The sequence below is a fragment of the Mycteria americana genome, chromosome 4 (genome assembly GCF_035582795.1).
Source record: "Mycteria americana isolate JAX WOST 10 ecotype Jacksonville Zoo and Gardens chromosome 4, USCA_MyAme_1.0, whole genome shotgun sequence".
Lineage (NCBI taxonomy): Eukaryota > Metazoa > Chordata > Aves > Ciconiiformes > Ciconiidae > Mycteria > Mycteria americana.
Window position 1 is genome coordinate 44,862,413 of NC_134368.1, and position 16,076 is coordinate 44,878,488.

Sequence of the window (16,076 nt, forward strand, 5' to 3'; positions counted from 1 at the left end):
TCTAGCATACCTGTGAATGGGAATACTGATTTGGAATTGTTATGTGTTGACCTTGCACTCACTAACTCAGGTATCAGTGCCTGTGGCAGGTGTTGGGCATTAAGTTTTTTTAACATATAAAAGGACAATGTTATTTGCAAATATAGCTGAGTAGACAACTTTAAAGAAAAATAAGTCAAAAGGACTAAACTCACAACTCATAACTATTATGTTAGCTGGAGCAACTTTGAAGTATTTACTCGTTTCTTCAGCAGCATTCAAGTGTGTCGTGGTTTAACCCCAGCTGGCAACCAAGCCCCACCCAGCCGCTCGTGCACTCCCCCCTGGTGGGGTGGGGGGGAGAATCAGAAGAGTAAAAGTGAGAAAACTCGTGGGCTGAGACAAGAACAGTTTAATAGGTAAAACAAAAGCTGCACACACAAACAAAGCAAAGCAAGGAATTCATTCACTCCTTCCCATGGGCAGGCAGGTGTTCAGCCATCTCCAGGAAAGCAGGGCTCCATCATGCGTAATGGTTACTTGGGAAGACAAACACCATCACTCCAAGCGTCCCCCCTTCCTTCTTCTTCCCCAGCTTTATATGCTGAGCATGACGCCATATGGCATGGAATAGCCCTTTGGTCAGTTGGGGTCAGCTGTCCCAGCCGTGTCCCCTCCCAACTTCTTGTGCACCCCCAGCCTCCTCGCTGGTGGGGTGGGTGAGAAGCAGAAGATGCCTTGACTCTGTGTGAGCACTGCTCAGCAGTACCTAAAACATCCCTGTGTTATCAACACTGTTTCCAGCACAAATCCAAACACAGCACTATACCAGCTCCTAGGAAGAAGATTAACTCTATCTCAGCCAAAACCAGCACAGAGTGAAATGAAATTGAAGCACTGGAGTCTGTAAAACAAAACAAACAAACAAACAAACAAAAAAAAAAAACCCTCCAAAAACAAAAAAAAAACCAAACAAAAAAACCCCAAACCACACAAAAAAACTCTCAAGAAAAGTATTAAAGAAATCTTCAGGGAAAAAAAACAGTATTCCTTTGTTTTGCACTCTTCATATTTTGATTCTCAGTAAAAGAAACCTGAAATGGGTTTATATGTTCAGTTTTAAATGACGGTCGCATTAAGTTCAGTCACTAACAGGAGTAATCAAAGCCTAAAGCACAGGTATTTGTAGGTTTCACTCCTTAAGCTACTAAGATTAAACAATAAAAATTCTCAGATCTTAAAGGGAAGATATCTCTTTTCCACAGAAACATATATTAAATTCAGGCTATAATCCATTCTACTAATTCTGAAGATTGTTTTGTGTATTAAAATGTGAATTAGGTCATGTACTGTCTGAAAAGAGGCCTGGTGGGCATCACGGCTGATGCAAGCACTCTCCTGTCCAGCCAGGATAATTGTGCAGGGATCCAAAAGGTAGTCAGTTGTTTGATAGTCAACACAGGCAGAGCTGTTTGCTTCGCTTCAATTTTCTGGTCCTTTATGAGATGCTAGTGCTATTCATATAGCTTTCCATTGGAGCATATCTGTTCTTTTTTGTTAGAATTAAAAATTATTGTAACCTCATTGTCCTTTAACTATGCCTTTTCGGCAAAAGGTAACACATTCGGAACTGAACTATAATGATGATTTTATGTAAATGTACAAAATTTGAGGTATTCTTTTCTTTCTCTTCTAATGTGTCTTCTTTTTGGTATTGGGAGTGGTGCAAAATGGTATTATTTCAATATGGTGATTCAGTTCAGCTTGTGCTAGGTGGAGAACTGCATGACAGGGTTCGAAGTCTGACTGCATGAAAGGTTGATAAAGTTCTGTAAATTCACAGTGCTTATATCTGCATACTAGTAGGAACCTCAAGTGCAGTCTTTTAGGAGGCTCTTTTATTCTTACATAGCTACAGCGCTCCCACCCCTTACTCATTTTTAGGAGAGAAACTTCAGCTTTAGGGTTTGCCAGAAATCCTGATAATTGTATAATGGAATTGCATTAAACTGAAGTTAGATAGCCAAACAGAAGATGAATCAGAGAATATTAGACACAAATTCTGGTGAGATTGTTCTGAAGTGTTGTGATGCATAGAAGACACTTCATGTTTTTATTTGTTACTTGAGCTGATTTTCTAACTCCTACACTTTTAAGTTATATATCCCTTACCTGACTAATGAGACACCTTCTATCCTTTGTTCAAGGATGAAGTGTTCTCCATAACCATCTTCCTCTTTTCCTTTTCTGAAAAACCTCTTTGTAGATACTTAACTTAGCCCCCCCGCCCCCCCGCCTTTTGTTTTGGTTTGTGTTTTTCCTGATATTACTTTGGCAAAATGTCCTGCAGAAAGATCTGTATGTCAAAAACTTTTCTTTTGGAATAAATGTTCAGCTTTTCGGTAAGAATGACAATGTTTACAATAATGTTATCTTCTGTGTATGTGGTCTTTAACTATGTTATTTTTATATGCTTGAAGCAACAATTCCATTTCCTGGTTAGATTTAGTTAATTTTTGTATGGTTTCTAAATTGGAGCTGTAAGTATACAGATCAGAACCACACAAATTAATCTGTTTCTATATCAGAAAAGACTGTCACTGTGCAAAATTGCAAAATTGCCTTCCATTTTATTTGTTTTTTGCTTTTTACTAGTATACTGTCATCTTAAAGGTAGAAATTAAGTGATAAATTCTATAATAATTCACTGTTAATAGCTTCCTATCAGTAACGAATATTGTTGCCTTGTTTGTTTGCTCTTATAATACAAATAAAACCAATGTGGTCTAATTCCATTTAGTATGCATATCCAAATCAGTCTAACACCACAAGTGTATTCATGCTTGAATTGAGCCTGAAACTGTAGCCAGGTTAGAGAACAAAAACTTTGTACCTTTATCTAATATAATTTTTAGTACAAACAAAGCATATACTGCAGAAAAGTTTTCCTAGCACCTCTGTCTGCAAAGATTTAAGCATTTCACGAAAGGTTGCTTCAAAATACTTAAATAGCTATATTTTTTATTATAGAAGATGTTTATATTAATGATAGCCATTCTCTCTCCTTACAGTGCAAATTAGATTATCAGGCCTGTGTCTCAGGAAAACAAATCTCAGTGAAATGCGAAGAACGTTGCCCTTGCCCTTCTGACAAATCCACAAATGCAGGCAGAAATGATAGGAGAGGTGAGTGATGGTAATTTGTATGATATTTTTAACAGCTCGTTTCTAGAAGGAAATAAGATTTTGCTCACAGAAGAGTACAGTGATCAAAAACACTGATTATTCTTGAATAAAACCAGCCTTATTTTATTCAAGGTTGTTTGCTGTGGGTTTTGAAATTGTGCCTACAGTAAAATACCACTGTATTTTTCAAATGCAGCTATTGTAGTATGAGTTATTGTTGTTCGTTTTTTATTCTTTAATATTCTTTGAGATGCTTGTGGCTGTACTTAAGACAAATTCATTCCGTGCTCCTCAGTGTTTTCAATTGAATATTCAAGAAAATGAAGTGTGATAGAAAAAAGGAAACTTAAAAGTCCTTGTTGCTTCTCATAGGAGCAAGCAGTTGCATGTAAACTATGGGACTATTAGTAAAGGCTGTCATGCAAAAGTAAGTTCTGTGTTTGAAAAGTGGTTGATAGGAATAAATCAGCTTCCTTTTGGACCATGCATGAGATTAGGCTGCTGGAAAATGCAGTTGTTTTGCACTGCTGCTTAGCCATTGGTGCAACTGGAGAAAAAAAATTGTGCCTAAGCATATTTGTATTTCAGTGACTCCCAGGTGACTTTGGAACGTTTTTGTTAAACAAAACAATACCATCTGTGGTGCTCCTGAATAGAGATCCATCATAGCATGAGGTTTTAGGCCACCATGGACCTGAATTTTCTAAGAACAGCATGACTGGAGGTCTGCATTTTTCTGTTTCTTTAGACTGATCTGTTAGATGTATTTTTTTCTTCTTTCTGTATCGTCACGCTTTGGATGAGTCAGCTAAAATCTTTATGCACAAATATCCTGTATCCTCATTGGAAGCACACTAGAATTCATTTTTGAAGATTTTTTTTTTTTTTCCTATAGCAACCTTATAAAGATAAAAGAAACCAGCATTACATTCCTGGATTATGTTAACGTTGGTATTCCATTATGCTTTGATGCACTATTCCAAATTTATAGTGCAAGACAATCTTATCGTTTCCATGATAAGCTGTATCTATTGCCAAAACTATTTTGTTTCCTAGTTTAAAAAATGAGTGAATGTTCTTTAAACAATGAGTAGAGGTGACCACTGCAAACATCGAGCTGTGTGCAGGCATACAGTCAATTAAAAAACTGCTCTGAAGCACTCCTTTAGGTAACTTTTTTGGTCTTTGGCAATATCATTGATTGTGTAATTAAACATTAATTGAATATGTGTAATTAAATATTCCCTATGTTATAACCCCTCTGCAAAATGATACAGCCTTGAGGGTTTTTTAAAGCATTAATTTACAATTTCAGGTAGTAACTGTAAAAAAATAGATAAATCTGTCATCTGCTCACATTGCCAGCCCAAATGAAAAACACTGGAAGACCCAGGCTTAATGTAGGCCCTTTGATAAGACACATAGTATAGCATTAATGCGGTTGCAGTTTTCACTAGCAACAGTTTCTGCATCTCCAGCATAATTGTTGGGATATTTGCTTAACAGTGGGCATGAAGTGAAATTAAGATAATCAGCCATGAAGCATCTCTCTGTGAGTAGTAGGCCTACCACTCTTCAGTGTTAGTTTTTTAATATGGTATCATTGCCTTAGGTTTTTACCAAAATAAAATTAGGATTTTCTCTGCTGGAAGCTGTTTCGCCTGATGCAGTTATTTTTATCTTTGTGTGTATTCTTTCAAGCACATTCTATTTCTGGTACTCCTGTACTTAAACATTGAAAACAATCTATAGATAAATTTTATTGGCTTCAACAAAGTGGTATTGTTTTTAATTAGGAATGAACTCCTAGAAATGAACCCTTCTTGAAGATTTGTACTGCCAAGGGATCAAGATTACTTGTGCTTAGTTATGTAAAAGAGAAGGAAAAAGGATCCTATATGAGTATGGGAATTAACACTAATCCTGTCCTGACAGATTGTCAAGGCAAGCAAAATACAGGGCTTTTCCAGCTGCTACGTTTTACTGCAACATTGGATTTTGAATATCATTTCTTTACAAAGCCAAAGGCCAGGGGACATGAGAAATATAAAAGTGAGCTATTATTACTGAAATTTCAGCCATTATTGTAACAGAATACAAAATTTGTTATAACAAGGTTAAAAGAACTTTTGTGGTAAGAATACAATTATTTTCTTTAAATTGAACTCCATTAAGTGTTCTAAGATGTATATGCACATGTCAGTTGCTCAGAAATTTGATGAAGTCCAAGAGGCAAAGTAAGATTAGTGCTCCATTTTCAGGGATAACTTAAGTGAGGGTTTCCTAAAATACATCCCCTAAGACAATTTTTCATTTTTTCAGATTGACAAATTCTGCTGATTTTTTGGTGTACCTAGGGAGCAAAGTATGTCTATGAACTTTCCTCCAATAGTCTCGGTGTGGAATTTCATACTCCTCTGGGAAGAAAAATTAAACCAGTATTCAGAAAAACAGATTTGCCTCTCAAAATGTGTGTGAACCTAATCATAAAATCATAGGAAACTTCTCCTATGAAGTTTTTCTAATCCAGCTCTCTGATCAATCCTGCTTTTGTGAAAGGTGGCTTATTTTAGTGGTACGTTCAGTAACGTTGAACCTGAGTTATGTGCAGGGGCTGCTAGCTTGAATCCAAAAATGAAAGAGCTAAGAACTTGATCTAGAACTAGATGTACAAGTTGGTAACAAAACAAACAAGCAAAAAAGGATGCAATAAAATAAAGATCTATCCTTGTCATCATTTGTTTTGGGTTTAGTATAGAGAAAGCAATGGGTATCATATAAACTATAAACTACAGCAGGTGCTCCAGTAATTTTTAAAAAGAGAAAGAAAAGAAAAACCAACTTGGTCCACTGCCATAAAAGAGTGGGAAAATCTGAAGAGCACTTGAGGCAGTGTTAGAGGGAAGGATCACACAAAGTTAGAAATAAATGAGGATGGGCAGTATGGAAGAGAGGGATGGCTTGGGGAGTTGCGTAGAAGCAGAATGAGAAAGAAAGGTAAACCAGAATGCATGGGAGGCACCTACAGGACCCTGTTTTATTTTCCAGGTGTAGCCATTGCCTCGTCCTATTTTTGCCCTAATCTCCTTTTCAAATATGTGCCAGGACTTGGGGCATCGGGGTCATACTGGCTTGCACGTTTGTGAATGTAGAGATTTCACTGAGCTGGAATCGGCCGGTCTTTATCTTCCTAAGCTCTTCAGCATCTTTGTTCCAGTGATTATGTGGAACCAGAAATTAGGAAGGCTTCTGTGGCACTGCACATCTTACAAAGCTGAGGAGACTTTTGTCCCCTTAGCAGTGTCTGGGCACCATTTTTTACTCCAAATAGAAGTTATGATCCTTTTGCTCTGAGACATACTGAGCCCTGTCCCTTGCCTGCCATAGAGGACAGTGTTTTTGCTAGTCCTGCTCTTCAATCTGATGGATAAGAACAAAAATGTGTGATGTAAAGTGTAGGCTTAACAACTGTGTCACTGGGATAAGGAGATGAGACCAGTCAATGGGGTAAATGCAGAAGTTGCACTCCTTTTTAAGAATGTACAAAGTCCTGTTAACCTTTAACACTGTTACCTCTGCACATCTTGTCTGCTTTACCTTCTGGCGATTCAGATCACCCATCCTCCCACCCATCCCCAACTGCCCAGAAAACAAGCACCAGATGAATACTTTTTATGCTTCTTTTTTGGGTATGAAGCATGCCTAGCTTCCATGTTCAGCTATCTAAAATGAAGAGGAACTTGTAGACCTACCATCTGCAATGAAGGTTAGGCTATTCTGTAACTGTCATGGGCAAGACAGGGTAAACAAGAACCTGTAGCACATCTGGATACTGGGATTTATTTAAGAAGTGACAAGATTAGAGCTTTTACCCTACTTGGTTTCTTCTCACACAGTCCCACTCTTACCCTCCCACCCAGCGCTATCTTCACTAGATCTCAGCTTGCCTTCCAAGCAGGGAGGTCACTGCTGACCTGGGACAGTCAGGCAGAAAATCATGTTTGTTTCTGCTGTGCAGCTGCATGCAGTTACCTTTCTCAGGTGTTATTGGCCATGGTCCCTGGGAGTCCCCCAGCGTTTGTCTCAATGCATCTCTCTGATCTCCAGGATCTCTCCTCACTTCCAGCATTTTTCCACCAGCCAGGATCTTCACTGTCTTCTTTCAGGGACCCCTTCTTCTTTCTGGGATGCCATTCTTCTTCCCATCCTTTTGGTCCCTACCACCCACCCCCAACTCTGTCCCCATTTTCCCAATCTAAATATTCTATGTGCAGGGGCACAATGCACGATCAGTCTCCTAATTGTTAGTTCTGTCCCATGTCTCTTTATTTAATGTAGGATTTGGGAAATTTTATCAAAATTTACGCCAATCCATACCGATTGCAGCTAGCAAGTAGCAGCCTTATGCTTCAGGTTTCAGAAGTTCAATTTTAGACATTCACACACACACAGACTTACCTGCTACTTGTTAGTGTTCACATTTTAAACTGTTTTTTCACCTACTGCAATAGCACATTTATTTGAAGTTTTGTAACATTTAGTAATGTACAATTCACCAACCTACATCTCTTTCAGTAATTTAAAGTGTATTACAAAGCTTTTGGCAGCTGGCTATTTTGACTTTATTTAAATCATGTTTCCTTTCAGCCAACTTGAGATTAAAATATTAACAGCAAAATTTCTTAAGGAAAAATTATGTGACTTAATAATCACAAATAGAGAAGTAGAGGTGAAGGAAATAAGGCTTTTCTATTGGAATGTTTTCTTGTCTCATTAACAGATTTTCATTTTACTTAATGTAATTTGTTTCCTTAAAGTGTGTTTTTTATAACAAAAATTGTTTTATCAAGTGCTCTTCTATCATTTGGTACCTTTTGCTAATTTTGATTTATTCTTTTTTTTCAGCTGTGTCTTTTCCCAATTTTATTTCAGTTTAATTTCCAGTTTTCTAGTCCAGTACTGATTCATGTTTGATTTGTACTGATTTGATTTGAAGCCTGTGAATAGACACTCAAATGGACAAATTTGTGTAACATAAGTATGTATTTCCAACACTCCTCAAAGAAAATAAAAATTTAAGTTTTAAAATCTGATTGAAAGAGTGGGGTTGTGGGAGAGTTCTTTCAAGTTCTTAACTGATTTTAAGGCTTTTGTACAGGAATTTTACTATCCTGTTAGAAAAGAGAAATATTTCATTTTGTAATCTTAATAGTTAATAATGGGTGGAAGATAGCAAGAACAAAAAGTTGAACGAACTGTAGTCACAACTGAACTTTCTGCTTCGCAATAATGTTTTATTTTGCAGGTTAATATATTCAAAATACTTTTCTCGGTGCGTGAGCTTCTTTTGATGTTAATGAACATCATTAATGACCGTTGCAATTGCCTAACAAACTTACTGATACCTTGGAACGATCCCAGATGCATTGTCTTGCTTTTTAGTTTATTTAGTGTTGCTTTTGCTATTTTGAATTTTTAACAAAATGTAAAATGTATCTCTCTATAGCAGTGTATTCATATTCTCAAATAATTGTTTACATTCCATTTACTGAACATGACATATTGACTTGAAACCTGTTACATTTTGCTTTTTGAGTATATATTGAAATGGACCTCATTCAGGAGATAGCAGATGTTGCTTCATTCCTTGCATTATATGTGATGTAATTCAAAAGTCGTGATTAAAACCTTTAATGAATATGCTTAGCAATATGTTTTTAACAAAAACCTCTAGAAGTATAATGGAAAGTTCCGTTTTTCTTTTCTCTCTCTCAGCATGAATAGAAAAGGCAGGCAAAAGAAAAGCTATTTTAAAAGTTACACAAACCTTTCTACTGTTCATTGTTCTAATTACAATGAATGATTATAATAATGAATAATTATAAATATATGGTCTTACACCATATTACCCGCTCCTAATAACTGTGGTCTTCTGTTAATTTCTACAAAAGTTTAATAAATAGCTTATTTTATAAAGGTGGAAAAATAATCCTGAATATCCTTTTGGATCTACTAGAGAGAAAATTATATATCAGTAAGCTTAATTAAAAGCTTACTAGGTGTGAAGACTTAGTACGTGCCTCACCAAATAAAGTCAGAATTTGATTTTTGATGTGCATGGCTCAAGCTGTAGTAGTTAGAAGGAAGATCAGGAAAAGAGGGAAAATCAATATATTACATAATTACCAAGTAATTTATTTTTCCATTAAATGGATGAAACCTCTTCACTTGTTTGTATGTTTTCATGTTTAGGCTTGGCAAGCATTAAAAATTGATTTGCTTTAGGTTGCAAAGTACATGTGCTTCTTTGTTTGTATCTGGCAGGGTCTAGAAGGCCAGGTTTATTAAGAGGTTTTGTTAATTCAGAAGGAGGAATGAATGCCAACAGCAAAATCCTCAGAGTTTTTAATAACCAAAAAATATTAGTTCAAGTCATTACAAGAAAAAAAGATGGACAAGTGAAAGTCATTTTGTACTGTTATTTAATTCTCATGGTATGGGTCAAGACCCATGTTGTCTGTTTCTTCTATATAATGAAATAAGGCAGTCTGTGGAATATATGTCTTAGAAATAAGGACATACAATTTTAACTATGTTTACTTCTTATATATCATCTAATGTAGTATAAATGAGGCTTATATATATACATATATTTACAGTATAATACCTTACATTTTCTAACTGGCTGAAAGAGCGGTTCTGGCTTATGGTAGATACTGGTTGAGGAGTCAGAGTAGGACTGTCACGAGCCAGGGTTTGGATTCATCTATAATCTCTTTCTGTATGAAATTCACCTTGTTTCTACTCTTAATATTTCCTTGGATTTCTTTTTCACTAGTATTGTACTTATATTTCTAATTGAGATATGGAAAATTAATTATATTCATTTTGTAAGTATTTCTTAGGAAAGTAGAGGTTGGTGGACTGAGGAGTTTTATACCCCACCTTCCAGAAAATAAAAAAGGAGGTCCCAGACAACAGTGTTCTCTGTGATCAGCTGTAGCATTTAACATCTCTCAAAAGCTGCAGAATGATGCAGAGGAAAGAATATATCAGTCCCTGAAATAAAATTGTTTCACATCCATTCAGAAACTGAGATAGAAGGAAATTATTCACTCTGCCTTAAATGATACCGCACTCATTGCATCATTGCAGACATTTTCTTCTGTTTCTCCTTTGCTTGCTATATGGGTTATATAGAGGCTTATTGACTAAATAATTAAAAAAATTTGTGTAAGATATTAATAACAACTAAAACCTTCAAGATGCAAGACGGTGTTGCTGGACTATTTTGGGTGTTGCTGGACTATTTTGGTTGGGTTTTTTTCTTGCCTGGACCAAATACCTGGGGTATGTCTCTTTTCATTGTCACAGCAACCTGATATGAGACATTTGGCAATGCAGATGACAAAATCCCAATGGGTATGTCAGTCTAAAGGAATACGCTCCATGAAGACATACATGGCATTTCTGCATTACAGGAAGATCCTCACTAAACATGTTTTGAATGCCAGGGCAGCAGATGAGTGTATGGCTGACAACTCTAACTGTGGTCAAAGACCTTCCAAAGGTATCTAAGAAAAGCAATCCATTGTCAGTTGGCTTGAATTTGCTCTACTGAGTACATACATTGGGAAGGTTTAATTATCCTTAAATCCAAAACTCTTGACAGAACGCCTATGTTTTATGTCCCTGTTGAGCTACACTGACACTGTGATACATGTGTGCCGTGACACGCCCAGGATCCTGGTCTCCCAAACAGTTTATTTCAAAGATTTGGCTGATGTGTGCTTACAGCATCGTCCTGGATTATGTCTTTGGATATCTTCATGGAAGCAAGGTTGGGATTCTGCCCTGACATAGAGTCACGATGGAGCTGGGACATGCATTCATACCCAAAAGCTCAGAATCAGTTGAAGGTCCTGCAGTTTAGATGGAAAAAACTATAAAGTTGGTAAAATATTAAATATCCATTTTCATTAGCTACTGAAACAGAAGAATTTGCTTTCAATGATTTTTGAGTTAATTTCTAATAAATCCTGTAGTAAGAGCTCACTTGATATTTTCACTGAAATAACAGAAGTAGACTTATATTCATGAAAAAAAAGGGCTTCTTTTTATCTGATCATCTGAGGAGGACTATATAGGTAACATAGGAAGCTGCTATAAATGTCATACTCTTTGAGTCTAAGCTTTTGCCAGAAGGAAGTGAAAAGGCAACATTGCATGCTGAAAGTATTTTCAGTTAGCATATCTGAAAGACTTTAATCACAGGACATAGCTGCTCTCTCAGCTGCATCCTATTTTATACTGAATACTGCCGAATTATTAATTGCTATGAAGAGATGAGGATAAGTAACAGTAGGATTAGAGACACTGTGGATTCTGTTTCGTTCTGTGTGCATCAGTGCTTGAAAAACAAATATAGGGACTCTTTTTAAACAAATAGCAAAACAGCACTCTCCCAAATCCTCTTATTTTATTTACATAGCAGCATCTTCTTAATACATGACCTCGGCCACTTTTCATATAGTACAGGTATAGATGCCAAAAAAGAGCTTTTGTTTTGTTTGTGTTCAAAGAGAACACTGAATGGTTTCCAGACTTCACAAATAAAGAGATTGAGGGCCAAAAATAACATTTGTGTTAACTCCTTAATCTCTACTTTGTATTATTAGCTTTCGAGAACAGATAGTACTATTTTGTAATTCCCTTTTTCTCTTCTGAAAGATTAACTCCAGGACATCAGTAGATCAGTAGAATAAAATCTGTATCCAAAACAACACATGCTAGACCAATTAGGCCTGACATTATCAGTGATCAGGTATAGGGTAGCCAGGAGAAGCCATTTATATGAGACAATGAGCAAAATTCCCATCTATAAGATGAAGAAGTTCATGCTGTGTGGTCAAGGATAAAATTTAACTCTCAGACATCTAATAAGACAAAAAAAAACCACCAAAGAAAATGACTGTTATGTTATACTACTCTCTGGGGTTTATTTACAAATATGATAGTATGTTTTAAAATATTTCCCAAAAGATCTAATTATAGTATCTAATTTTACACTGCCATGCTTGTAACAGAAAATAAGTGACTTGCCTATAAAAAGAAGTACAAAGAGAAGCATGCTGGTTTTCATCACGGAGACACTACTTTCAGTTGTTAACTTTCTCTGAAGAATACATACAGTAAATGGAAGGAGGCAGTCTAAGTAGTTAGAGAATATAGACAGTAACAACATTTTATACGTGAGTTATATTTGCATTAGGTAATTGTCAGCTTTCTAGTCTACTGTTTTTCTTAGCCATATATTTATGATTCAGTAAAATATTTTGTTAGGTAATTGCTACTGCAATTCTATAAAATGCAACATTAAGTGAAAACCTCTATGCTTTTTTAGTTGCTTAATTTTCATTAGAAAATTTTGCTGATTTTTCTCAAAATAGTCTTTAGATGAACCCTGAAATACAAGTGCACAGCTATCAGTGGGAGCACTCAAACCCAGGAATTTGTCTAATCTGTTTTGGCATGTACTCTTTGAGATTGATGTCACTGTGGGCTGACCACAAAAATCATGTTTCTGAGCCCTACTTTACTAATGTTGCTGAAACCTTTTGTGATTTTAAAAACACTACAAAACTAAAATGTATTATTGTGTATCTATTTTAATTCTTTAGAGGGTATTGGCTTAGCATTTTGCTTTGCTTTGACTTTGCTTTTATTGCTTTTTATACTGTAATACATAGTATTCACTTTTAAATCTCAAAGATGTTCATCTTCAACCTATATTTGCCTAGGCATGCAAGCTAAAATATTGGTTTTCACTTTGTTTAATTCATTATATACATTTACAGTAACGTTGAGCTGCAAGTATACATTATATATTAATAGAAGCTGTTTGAAGGTAAAGCGAAGATTGATGCATTGTAGATTTTTATGCTTTGAAATTCGGTCAGGCTAACTCATTAAGAATGTATTTTTTTTCCTCTCTGTTGTATGTAAGGTGAATTATAGATCATTTTTTACTTGATCTTTAATAGGAAGTGCTATTGTTTAATCAGATTTTATTGCTTTAGTATCTTTATATTTTATAAATGTCAGGTTTTTTTCTAAGATAACAGGCTAATAATCTTAGCAAGAATTTATTTGTATCTGTAAATGATTTCCATATCTATGATATAGAAAGGGAATTTGCTAGCACAAAAATACTGTATTATTGTATTTGTAAAAGATAGTTATTTAATATTCATTACTGTGTTTGTGTAATAACAGAAACTTAATGGAGCAAGTTTTATTGTTTATTCCTTCAATGTTAAGATAAATTTTCTGCATGAATCTTTTTTAGATTCTTAAACAGAATTTATTTCTTTTGCTTGAGTGACACTAAGCCAAGTAAAATTGTCAGCAGTATCTTCTTTCATTAATCAAACTCCACGTTAAGACTTTCTAAAAAGAGACTTCTCTATCATAATTAGTAGTAATCTGATGTAGTGTGATTAGTGCCAATCTAATGCGTAGAGTGACAGAGAATGTGTTTGGAATGAGAAGGTGTCTCTGACCTGCATGCCCGCAATCCCCTGGTCCCCTTGTCATCTAGCCTGGGGCTTAGCCAGAGCACACCACGTACCCAGGCTTCCTTCCCCTGGAATCCAGGGAAAGGTTGGAAGTGAGGGCTATAGGCTGCTTGCCAGGTCTTGTCCGTTGTGATGTGGAAAAGCACACCTGATCTTGGCAGATGGGAAGCTTTGAAGACCCCACAGTTTAGTCAGATGACTGAGACTAGATGGTAAAATGTGTGAGAAATACGAAGGGCCTGTGGCTGTGTTTGAAGGACTGAGGAAATGGAGATGTAGCTGCGTAGCCTCTTGTTAGGCTGTAGACGTGACTCCATTCATCATTTTTGCTTCAGATGCGTGAGTTTCTCTGTAATTTCAAACTTCTCTTGCATGGAACAGGGTGTGTTCATTTTGTTTTAAACACCTTTATAGTTCAAAAAAGATAACTAGAATTGTTTAGTCATTAATAGATGATCTTTTGGCTAAAAATAAATTTTTGCTTTTGCTTTCTGTTCTTACAAGGGTTAAAATATTTGGGAATAAGGGATAGAAATATATGTCTTGCAGAAAAGAAGTGATACCACAAATGCAAGTAGAGCAATGAGGCAGAGACATTCTAGTAAACAGTGTACTATGAATTGGAATCAGGGTGGAGTTGATAGTGTAAAAAAAAAAAGAAAAAAGGTAGTGTGTGTTTGTACAGTGATTTGTATTTTTTTAAGTCTCTGAAATGAAGTCATAATTGCAGAGCAAATTAAAATTCCATTGAAACTTGACTGTTAGAAGGAAGAAGTGAAGGATTAAGGGGAGACTGTCCATTCCATAATAGTATAGTTTATATAAAAAAGGCTAGAATGCAAGAAACTGTTTATGCTGTGTTTATGAAAAATAACGCCCATAACACTGCAGAACATATTCAAGAATGCTGTGAAAAGAACATTTTATTGTTGCCAGGATTAAGTGAAATCCTTAGAAAGGATTGCTAGCTAAGTGCTTGTTGTCAATATTACGAAGAGCTAACTCTAAAGGGAAAGCTGGAATATTATGTACCTGTCGCTGGAAACAGCTCTTTGCTCACAGTTCCAAGCCTCTTTGCAACAGCAGTCTTCTCCAGAACCTCTTCCTCTTTGCTTTTCCTTTGAGCTGCTTTGTTATTTCCAAGTCCTTCCATTTTTTATGGCTGCTTTCGGCAGCCTTGGAGACTCAAATCTACACAGCTTTGCTAAATCCAGGTATATCATGTCCCTAAATTTACATTTAAATGGAAAATTCCTCATGTGTCAAGGCTGTGGAAAGCAGTTCTAGCCTGCTGTGGTAGGCTGCCCTTTGAGAAGTTCTTGTCATGTTTCTTCTGTTACCAGCAAATGGGCATTTAACTGGCAGATCTGGCCCCGTGTTAAAAGTATTTGAATAATACAGTGTTTAATTTCTAAGTGTCTAAAATAATGGGAGTGCTGCATCTCTGCTCACTGTGTGACTATTTTAATCACAGGACACCAAGGGCATGTATGTCCTGTGCCGGTTGAGGCTTTGAAAATGGGTGTGCATTTTTGAGGAAACGAGTGCAGCAAGGATTCCTCCGTGGCCTTGTCCATCCTGTGCATAGGGAGCAATTTTGGAGTGAATTCCCCAAACTTTGTCTCAGGCAAAACTAGTTGGTTCACTACAAATCAGTATGTGAGCGTGAACTTAGACACATGGGATGGACAATATACGTAAGACTTAGGATGCATTGCCTTTTTTTTTAATCCTTGATTTCTATGGGACTGTTCAGACACTCAGGGCCATTTAGGCGCTCTGGTTATTTTTAGGTAAAGACTCAATGTATACAAGATGAGTAATTAGTCATTCATAGTTGTTTCCTTATTACTACAAAGTATTCATATAATTTTCACAAAGGAAAACACTTCTCTATAGGAGATTGCTTTACATTGATTTATTATGAAAGTTTTGATTATCATAGAATAATAGAATGGTTTGGGTTGCAAGGGACCTTAAAGATCATTTAGTTCCAACCCCCCTGCCATGGGCAGGGACACTTTCCACTAGACCAGGTTGCTCAAAGCCCCATCCAGCCTGGCCTTGAACACTTGTGGGGATGGGGCATCCACAACTTCTTGGGGCAACCTGTTCCAGTGCCTCGCCACCCTCATAGCGAAGAATTTCTTCCTTATATCTAATCTAAATCTACCCTCTTTCAGTTCAAAGCCATTACCCCTTGTCCTATCACTACATGCCCTTGTAAAAAGTCCCTCTCCAGCTTTCTTGTAAGCCCCCTTCAGGTACTGGAAGGCTGCTATAAGGTCTCCCTGCAGCCTCCTCTTCTCCAGACTGAACAACCCCAGCTCTCTC

At 36.4% G+C, this 16,076-nt stretch overlaps 1 protein-coding gene across 2 annotated transcripts in view; it reads left to right on the forward strand.

Moving 5' to 3' along the window:
- Positions 1-16,076, forward strand: part of SPOCK3 (SPARC (osteonectin), cwcv and kazal like domains proteoglycan 3) — a 241,694-nt gene that overhangs the window by 165,250 nt on the left and 60,368 nt on the right. For both annotated transcript variants that reach the window (XM_075500342.1, XM_075500343.1), the window contains exon 6: positions 3,051-3,165. In XM_075500342.1, coding sequence (XP_075356457.1) covers positions 3,051-3,165 — 115 coding nt within the window. The remainder of the gene's footprint in view (positions 1-3,050; positions 3,166-16,076) is intronic.